Consider the following 10,000-nt stretch of genomic DNA (forward strand, 5'->3'; position numbering starts at 1 on the left):
CCGGTAGACGAGAGGGTGGCCTCCCTCCGCCTTCGGGTGGGGGGGCGGATCCTGACTGTTGTTTGTGCCTATGGTCCAAACAGCAGCTCAGAGTATCCACCCTTCTTGGACTCCTTGGAGGGGGGGCTGGAGAGTCTCCCTCTGGGGATTCCCTCGTTCTGCTGGGGGGGGGGGGCTGGAGAGTCTCCCTCTGGGGATTCCCTCGTTCTGCTGGGGGGGGGGGGCTGGAGAGTCTCCCTCTGGGGATTCCCTCGTTCTGCTGGGGGACTTCAACACCCATGTTGGTAGCGACAGTGAGACCTGGAGGGGTGTGATTGGGAGGAACGGCCCCCCCGACCTGAACCCGAGTGGTGTTCTGTTATTGGACTTCTGTGCTCGTCACAGATTGTCCATAACGAACACCATGTTCAAGCATAAGGGGGTCTATGTGTGCAGTTCCATGATTGACTTTGTAGTCGTGTTGTCGGACTTGCGGCCACATGTCTTGGACACTCGGGTGAAGAGAGGGGCGGAGCTGTCAACTGATCACCACCTGGTGGTGAGTTGGCTCCGATGGTGGGGGAGGATGCCGGTCAGACCTGGCAGACCCAAACGTATTGTGAGGGTCTGCTGGGAACGTCTGGCAGAGTCTCCTGTCAGAGAGCTTCGACCACGTACCGGGGGAGGCGGGGGACATTGAGTCCGAGTGGGCCATGTTCCGTGCCTCCATTGTTAAGGCGGCCAACCAGAGCTGTGGCCGCAAGGTGGTCGGTGCCTGTCGGCAATCCCCGAACCCGCTGGTGGACACCGACGGTGAGGGATGCCGTCAAGCTGAAGAAGGAGTCCTATAGGGCCTTATTGGCCTGTAGGACTCTGGAGGCAGCAGACAGGTACCGGCAGACCAAGCGGAGCGCAGCTAGGGCGGTCGCTGAGGCAAAAACCCGGACATGGGAGGAGTTCGGCGAGGCCATGGAGAACGACTTCTGGACGGCTTCGAAAAGGTTCTGGACCACCATCCAGCGTCTCAGGAGGGGGAAGCAGTGCATCTTCAGCACTGTGTACGGTGGGGACAGTGCGCTGCTGACCTCGACTTGGACGTTGTGGATCGGTGGAAGGAATACTTCGAAGACCTCCTCCACCTCTGGTCATGAGCTTTGGGTTCCTACCCTCACCTCTGGTCATGAGCTTTGGGTTCCTACCCTCACCTCTGGTCATGAGCTTTGGGTTCCTACCCTCACCTCTGGTCATGAGCTTTGGGTTCCTACCCTCACCTCTGGTCATGAGCTTTGGGTTCCTACCCTCACCTCTGGTCATGAGCTTTGGGTTCCTACCCTCACCTCTGGTCATGAGCTTTGGGTTCCTACCCTCACCTCTGGTCATGAGCTTTGGGTCGTGACCCAAAGAACAAGATGGCGGGTACAAGCGGCTGAAATGAGCTTCCTCCGTAGGCTGGCTGGGCTCTCCCTTAGAGATAGGGTGAGAAGCTCAGTTATCCGGGAGGAGCTCGGAGTAGACCCGCTGCTCCTCCGCGTTGAGAGGAGCCAGATGAGGAGGCTCGGGCATCTAGTCAGGATGCCTCCCGGACGCCTCCCTGGTGAGGTGTTCAGGGCCCGTCCCACCGGTAGGAGACCCAGGACACGCTGGAGAGACTATGTCTCTCGGCTGGCCTGGGAACGCCTCGGGATCCCCCGGGAAGAGCTGGACGAAGTGGCTGGGGAGAGGGAAGTCTGGGCTTCCTGCTTAGGCTGGGTTCAGCTTGTGGTCTCAACATGTTTGTTTTTATTTCTTCACGACGGTTGAGAAACGTTCAACTGTTGAAACAGAATGACGAAACATCTGATCCTCTGTGTGTGTGTGTGTGTGTGTGTGTCTGTGTGTGTGTGTGTGTGTGTTCAGTACTGGTTGAGTCAGACACTTTTAATCTCTTGTTTTATATCCATAAAACATTTAACTGTGTGGGAGACAGAGTTTAAAAAGTTTAAAAACTAAATTAAACTTGTTCAGTTTAACTTCTGTCTCTTTAAGTGTTTCATAGTTTATAATAAAGCCTGATTATTATTTTATCATTTTATTATTTTTAATCTCGAACACGTTTCAGACTGAAGTTGAATCTTTAAGGTTCTCACCACACGGCGGTTTTCCGAGTCTCGTCACCGCATGGATCCTTCGACCAATCAGCTTCACGATCTTCCCGTCAGCTGTTCCTGTGAAAAACACATCTGCAGACAGAAGAGACGAACATCTGTCAGCTCTCAGCTCTTCCTCATGCTCTTCCTCACTAACCGTCGCTAACACTCACCTCCGATGTTAGCGATGGACTCCGGTCCGACGATCTGATCCTCAAACAGTCTCTGAGCCTCACGGAGCTTCAGGTTCGGCTCCCAGCAGCCCGTCATCACCGGGGGTTCCTTCAGACTGCAGGTCAGTGAACGCACCACAGGGTCAGAGACACACCACAGGGTCAGTGAACGCACCACAGGGTCAGAGACACACCACAGGGTCAGTGAACGCACCACAGGGTCAGAGACACACCACAGGGTCAGTGAACGCACCACAGGGTCAGTGAACGCACCACAGGGTCAGTGAACGCACCACAGGGTCAGTGACACACCACAGGGTCAGAGAACGCACCACAGGGTCAGTGAACGCACCACAGGGTCAGAGACATCACAGTAGCACCTCAGTCATGTCAGTAGAACCTCAGTAGAACATCAGTCATGTCAGTAGCACCTCAGTAGAACCTCAGTCGTATCAGTAGAACATCAGTAGAACCTCAGTAGAACCTTAGTAGTGTCAGTAGAACCTCAGTAGTCAGCAGAACCTCAGTAGTCAGTAGGACCTCAGTAGTCAGTAGAATCTTAGTAGTGTCAGTAGAACCTCAGTAGTACCTCAGTAGTCAGTAGAACCTCAGTAGTCAGTAGAACCTCAGTCATGTCAGTTGAACCTCAGTAGAACCTCAGTAGGCAGTAGAACCTCAGTAGGCAGTAGAACCTCAGTAGTCAGTAAAACCTCAGCAGTCAGTAGAACCTCAGTAGAACCTCAGTTGTCAGCAGAACCTCAGTAGAACCTCAGTAGTCAGTAGAACCTCAGTAGAACTTCAGTAGTCAGTAGAACCTCAGTAGAACCTCAGTAGTCAGTAGAACCTCGGTAGTCAGTAGAACCTCAGTAGTCAGTAGAACCTCAGTAGAACCTCAGTAGAACCTCAGTAGAACCTCAGTAGTCAGTAGAACCTCAGCAGTCAGTAGAACCTCAGTAGAACCTCAGTAGAACCTCAGTAGTCAGTAGAACCTCAGTAGTCAGTAGAACCTCAGTAGAACCTCAGTAGTCAGTAGAACCTCAGTAGTCAGTAGAACCTCAGTAGTCAGCAGATATCAGAAACCAGAGTTACTGACAGACTGAGTCACATGTATATGTATATATATATGTATATATATATATATATATATATATACAGTAAACCTACCAGCATGTAGATATAGATGTGTGTCTATATATATATATATATATATATATATATAGACACACATCTATATCTACATGCTGGTAGGTTTACTGTATATATATATATATATATATATATATATTTATATTTATATATTTATATTTAAACTGACCTGAGGACTTCGGGGCTGATGGGAGACTCGAGGATGAGGATGATGACGAGGAGAGGAAGCAGCAGGAAGCCGCCCAATGAGAGCAGAGTTACCTGGAACACCTTCCCACTGTAGGTGCTGACAGGAAACAGGAAACAGGAAACAGGAAGTCACTGTCTGTGGCGTTCCTCGTGATATTTACAGTTCAATCAGTGCAATAAATGATTTATATTAAGAATGAAGAAAAAGATCAAATAAAAGTCTGCTGATGTAACTTACAACATATTCACTGATACTGATGTGAGGTTAGTCCGTATGACACGGCTCAGTGTCCACTGGTGTAACCGCTTATTTTATCTGTACATGCTCAATGTAAACGTAGAAAAACTCCAAACATGTTTATTTTCATTTACATGTTTTAAATGAAGTCATTATTAGTATAAGTCCACTTAAATACACTGTAGCTGATCACATATTTAATATCTATCATTCTTTTGTGGTTACACCATTTGACATTTTGTGGTTACACCATTTGACATTTTAAGGAGCATTCAGTCTTTTGGTAAAAAATGGTACAAATGTCATTTAAATGATATAAAACCAACAAAAATACTAAATGTACATTTTAAATCTAGTTTAACTGATTTATGGATTCATCACCATAGCAACACTGATTATTAGTTACGTTAATATTTAATATTTAATATCTGCTGAATAATTAAACTATCAGACGAGTTTTCAGTTGATCAGAAATCAATCAGCCTGATGATCGATCAGCAGCTGTGTGTGATCGGTAGATATCGATCAGCTCCTCTAACCTGACCGGTTCTGATCGGTAGATATCGATCAGCTCCTCTAACCTGACCGGCCCGCAGCTCGGTGCCGTGACGTCAGAGTAGCAGGTGTTTCTGTTTTTCTGTCCACCCCCCGGTCAGCGGTTCCGGCCCGGTCTCTTACCCGGTGCCCTTGTGTCGGTGCTCCGGTAGCTCGTCGGTAATAACCTGCGGTCGGTGCTGCCGCCGGAACCGGAGCCCCGCCGCGTCGTTCATCATGCAGCCGGAGGAGAGGCCGCTCGGCTCGGCTCGGCTGGGGTCGGCTCGGCTCGGGTCCACTCGGCTCGGCTCGGCTCGGCCTGGAGCTGGAGCGGGTCGCTGTGTGCAGTTAGCCCGGTATAGAGACGCACCGAGCACCGGGACTGTTTACAACGGAAACGTCAGCTTCCGGCTATCATTTCAAAACAAAAGTCGTGTTTACTTTTAATTTGTTAGTTTCAAAATAAAACGATTAATTAAAAGGAAAATAAATAAATAAATGAAACAATTAAACATTGCTAATTGAAAAAGTATATATTTAGTGAGCTGATGTGAAAACATGATGCCTGCTAACATCCCATAATAGTCCGTAAACAGCTGTAAACATGCTGAGTGGACACATCTCTGCAGATAACATTTATCTCTGTAATTTATATATTTAATGAGAGCAGACATTAAAACACATCATTATATTTATTTCATATTTCTTTATTAAAAGTTTTTAGACTTCAGACAAAACTGAAATTCATGTAAAAAATAATAAATAAAAAAACTCCAAACAAAGGAGCAAATTTCATCCTGAAAACAGACGTCAGCTGTTCAATATAATACATATAGGCTATATATATAATATATATAATTTATATCATAATCATGTTTCTGATCTTTATTATTCATTTAAAACATAAACAGTTTCATCAGTAGACAAAAAGTTCTTCAGTTATTTATTATCAAACATTTTCAGGATCGTTTGCAGAAAATAACTTTAAATAAAATCCTTGTTTTTTTAGCAGCTTTTATTCTGAAAATCCCGAAAACACACAAACTGGAACACATTCAATACATTTAAAGCTGAAATCAAACTGAGCATGCTCAGTACATTTATGATGATGAAGGTGATGATGATGATGGTGGTGATGATGATGATGATGATGATGATGATGAAGGTCAGACGCAGCAGTGCTGGCTGAGGCTCCTCCTGGAGGTGAAGGCCTTGCTGCAGGAGCAGCAGCTGAAGGGTTTCTCTCCGCTGTGAAGCATCAGGTGAGTTTTCAGGTTGTTGTTCTGACTGAATTTCTTCCCGCAGACGCTGCAGCCGAACGGTTTCTCTCCGCTGTGGACGCGTTTGTGTCTGACGAGGTTCTGCGCAACGCTGAAGCTCTTCCCGCAGACCTCGCACACGTACGGCCGCTCGCCGCTGTGCACGCGGCGGTGCAGGCGCAGGCTCGCCGCCGTGGAGAAGCTCTTCTGACACTGAGAGCAGCTGAACGGGTTTCCCTCCGAGTGGCTCCGCCGGTGCAGCTTCAGGTAGTTTGGCGAGCTGTAGCCGCGGCCGCACACGTCGCAGCTGAACGACTTCCTGCCGTCGTGAAGCAGCAGGTGAGTCTTCAGCACCTGAGCGCTGCCGAAACGTTTCCCGCACCGCTGGCAGCCGTGCGCTCTCTGCTCGCCGTGAGTCAGCTGATGGCGTTTCAGAGACGTGGACGAGGAGAAGTGTTTGCCGCACTCGCCGCAGCCGTGCGGCTTGATGCCGGCGTGCGAGCGCTCGTGCACAAGCAGCGCGCTGCGCTGTCTGAAGCCTTTCCCGCAGGCGTTACAGATGAAGGCCCAGCCCTCGCCGTGCACGGCGCCGTGCGCCTTCAGGTGAGCCGCCTGCGTGAAGCTGCGGCCGCACACGTCGCAGCTGAAGGCGCGCTGGCCTGAGTGCACCAGGCGGTGGCGCCGCAGGTTTGCCGCCACGCTGAAGCTTTTCTCACAGAGGTCGCAGCTGAAGTTCTTCTCGCCGCTGTGCACGCGGCCGTGCACGGACAGACTGCTGCTGCTGGAGAAGCTGCGGCCGCACTGATGGCAGGTGTGCGGCCGCTCGCCCGTGTGAGTCCTCAGGTGAGCTCGCAGGCCGCCGCGCTGGCTGAACGACTTCCTGCAGACGCCGCAGCTGAACGGCTTCAGGCCTCCGTGCACGCTCTGCTGGTGCACGAGGACGCTGCGGCGCGCGGTGAAGCCTTTGTTGCAGGTGGGACAGCTGAAGGTTTTGGGGGTCCGGTGGATCCTCAGGTGAGCCGACAGCTGAGTCTGTTTGGTGAACTGCTTGCCGCATTCAGAACAGCTGATGCTGCCGTGCGTTCTCACACACGTGCGCGCGTGATCTGGCGTCTCCTCGCAGGCCGAGCTGCTGAGCCGCTGATTGGACGCCTGGTGCGGGTGTTGCCGGCCGTGCATGCTCTGCTGGTGCACGTGCACGCTGCTGCGGGCGCTGAATCCTTTACCGCATAGCTGACAGCTGAAGGGGCGGAGCCTGCCGCGCACACGCAGGCGAACGCTGTGACTGCTGCCCACCGCCTCTGATTGGCTGGATGCATCTGGAGGAGCCTCTGATTGGCTGGATGCACCTGGAGGAGTCTCTGATTGGCTGGATGCACCTGGAGGAGTCTCTGATTGGCTGGATGCACCTGGAGGAGTCTCTGATTGGCTGGATGCACCTGGAGGAGCCTCTGATTGGCTGGATGCACCTGGAGGAGTCTCTGATTGGCTGGATGCACCTGGAGGAGCCTCTGATTGGCTGGCTGGTTGCTCTGCAGACAGAAACAGCTGATTTATTATTATTTTATTTGTTTATTTTAAAGTGACATTAATGGACACGTGTGTGTATGAGCATGCACTGCAGATGAACAGTGAGAGCAGGGTTGATGACTGCTGGTTCTTCAGATGTGTTGAATATGACTGAAGCATCATGAGACTGTTAGTGTGAACTGTTCCAGATGTTCTAGATCACGGGTCGGGAACCTGGGGCTCGCGAGCCACCACTGGCTTTTGCTTCATGGCCGGGGCTCTCAGATGAAAGGTGTTGGCGAAAAAAAAACAACAACTTGCAAATAAAGGGATGAGCAGAGAGGAACACTAAAACAACCGTTATATTACAATGAGCAGGCTTCATGACAAATACGTCTATCTGAGAAACTTAATTTCACTTTCCGCCTCATTTGGCTCCGTAACCACAGCCTGCACAATGTTGTTACAGCTGTGGCTCGTTGCCATGACAACATCAAATAAAATCATAGCTTTCCCTCCATTTCTGTGAACAGGAACACTTGTTAACGTTGACGTGTGCGCTCGTTGCAGTTAAGAAAAATGTTGAAAAGGAAAAAAAACGAAGAGAAAGTTTCAGCCTGAGTGGACGGATGAGCTCAGACTGTTATGTAACGTTGATGAAAAGATGCGATATTAAACACCACTTCGACACCCAGCATGCATCATTTGCAGCAGAATATCCTGCAGGACAGTCGAAGCAAGGCCAAGAGCTTGTGAGAAAGGTTCAGGTCGGCCAACAGCAGCTCCGTGCTCGGGTCAGGGGGAGGGACCTCTGCTAGCTGCGTGGGTGCATTGTTCAAAATGGAAAGTCATTTACAGATGGCTGGACGTGGCTAATGATGGCTGGACGTGGCTAATGATGGCTGGACATGGCTACAGATGGCTGGACATGGCTAATGCTGGCTGGACGTGGCTAATGCTGGCTGGACGTGGCTAATGCTGGCTGGACGTGGCTAATGCTGGCTGGACGTGGCTAATGCTGGCTGGACGTGGCTAATGATGGCTGGACGTGGCTAATGCTGGCTGGACGTGGCTAATGATGGCTGGACGTGGCTAATGCTGGACGTGGCTAATGATGGCTGGACGTGGCTACAGATGGCTGGACGTGGCTAATGATGGCTGGACGTGGCTAATGATGGCTGGACGTGGCTAATGATGGCTGGACGTGGCTAATGATGGCTGGACGTGGCTAATGAACTGTTCCATGACTTTCCCAACAAAGATCATCAAAAGAGTTAAAGACATGCCACTCTCTGCTGGAGCAGTCCATGACCACACGATGGCAAACCAGGAGGAGGAGACACAAATAAAGGACATAAAGACGAGTGGATATTTGTCTCGACGAGTCTACAGATGTTAGCCGTGTAGCCCAGCTCAGCATCACGGCCAGGTGTGCTGCTGGTGACACAGTACGGGATGCACAAGAGGGGAGGACTTATTTAAATGTTCCCCTCACTGATGGCGCTCCAGGCATGGTTGGAAAAAATAAAGGATTTGTGACACTTTGGCGTCAACATGAGAAAAGATGCATCCTCGACTTTCACTGCGTTTTCCACCAGGAGGCGCTCTGTGTGGCAGCTACGTGAGGTGATGGGACCGGTGCTTAGTGGGCCGGGTTCTTAATGATCGCGGGTTCAAAGCCCTGCTGGCTGAAGTGGAAAGTCATCACCCAGGACTGATTCTGCACAGCAACGTGCGTTGGTTGTCAAGGGGGACGGGGCTCAGTCCTGAGCTCTCTGACAGTGAGCATCTCAATCAGCTCAACACAGTCCTGTCTGCAGCAGGCTGTGTTTGCTTTAGAAAAGAAACTGGAAGTCTTTATTGAGGATATTGAAAGTGGCCGTCTCCACAGTTTCAGAGAGGCATGTTAACGAGTAACCCCGAGCAACAGCTGGCTTCACCTCCCAACTTCTGCTGACTTTCAAACCTCTCTGATTGGTTGTTTGACTGACTGACTGAGTTTCTTTAAAATCTTCATCAGGAAGTTCATGTGTTTACCTTCATGATGCTGCTGCTGGTTCTGGTTCTGCTGGTTCTGGTTCTGCTGGTTCTGGTCCAGCAGCCTGTGCAGCTCCTCCAGCAGAGCCTCACAGAGTCTCCTGATCAGAGCCTGAAACACAGAGCAGATCTGATCATATATATACAGATATATATATATATATGGAGGAGCTGCCAGGCTGTTTCTCTAGCAGTCTTCACCTCAACCCCATTCAACACATGGATCATCTTATGAGTCTTTGCTCCACAAACTACACAAAGACTAATGAGACTAAACTCAGCAGCTTCTTTGTCCTGTAGACAGTTTTCCTCTGTGACATGAACCCTGTATGTACTACTATATACTACTACTATATATGTCATTCTGTAGAAGCCAAAACTGTTTTAGTCTTTCTCTTGATTTTAAACATAAATTATTAAATGTTTTTTTAAGCAGACTCATAAAATGAGAAAATAACATTTTAATTATTCTGTTTATTTACTTTTTATTTCTGCACCAGGAAGTGATGCCCTTATTAGGGTTCAGCTTCTTTCTGACTTAAAGATCAATAAAGTCTGTTTTATATCTGATGACACAGCAGAGCTGATCAGTTATTGATCACTGATCAGTTGTTGGTCACGTGCTTGTCTCTGACCTCAGTCTCGTTGTCTTCATGCTTCAGTTTGAGTCTCGCGCAGATTTCCGTCACCGCTGACGTCATGAACTCCGCCATGACTGACGTCACCAGCTGCCGCACAGCGGAAGTCATTTTATTGATTATTAATTTAAAGATTATTGAAATAAAAACTGTAAACAGCTGATAGACTCCA

The 10,000-nt window shown here is 49.4% G+C and overlaps 2 protein-coding genes across 2 annotated transcripts in view; both read right to left on the minus strand.

The window, feature by feature from the left end:
• apmap (adipocyte plasma membrane associated protein) overlaps positions 1-4,765 on the minus strand; it is a 12,033-nt gene extending 7,268 nt beyond the window's left edge. Inside the window, exons 1-4 of the mRNA XM_053332856.1 lie at positions 4,530-4,765; positions 3,594-3,710; positions 2,279-2,394; positions 2,106-2,198 (exon numbers count right to left, since the gene is read on the minus strand). Of these exons, the coding sequence (XP_053188831.1) occupies positions 2,106-2,198; positions 2,279-2,394; positions 3,594-3,710; positions 4,530-4,624 (421 nt within the window). The 5' untranslated portion in view covers positions 4,625-4,765. The remainder of the gene's footprint in view (positions 1-2,105; positions 2,199-2,278; positions 2,395-3,593; positions 3,711-4,529) is intronic.
• A 786-nt stretch (positions 4,766-5,551) lies between these two features.
• LOC128373217 (gastrula zinc finger protein XlCGF57.1-like) lies at positions 5,552-7,423 on the minus strand. Its single transcript, XM_053333511.1, has 2 exons — positions 7,388-7,423; positions 5,552-7,174 (listed from the first exon to the last, which is right to left on the minus strand). Exons 1-2 carry the CDS (start codon positions 7,421-7,423, stop codon positions 5,552-5,554), a joined length of 1,659 nt encoding a protein of 552 aa, XP_053189486.1.
• Between the last annotated feature and the right edge of the window lie 2,577 nt (positions 7,424-10,000).

The sequence above is a fragment of the Scomber japonicus genome, chromosome 14, assembly GCF_027409825.1.
Source record: "Scomber japonicus isolate fScoJap1 chromosome 14, fScoJap1.pri, whole genome shotgun sequence".
Classification (NCBI taxonomy): domain Eukaryota; kingdom Metazoa; phylum Chordata; class Actinopteri; order Scombriformes; family Scombridae; genus Scomber; species Scomber japonicus.

Coding starts and splice junctions, on each gene's coding strand:
- LOC128373217 (XM_053333511.1), bottom strand. CDS start 7,423: ATGAAGCAAAAGCCAGTGGTGGCTCGCGAGCCCCAG. Junction 7,175..7,387: donor TGGTGGCTCGCGAGCCCCAG/GTTCCCGACCCG, acceptor CTGTCTGCAGAG/CAACCAGCCAGCCAATCAGA.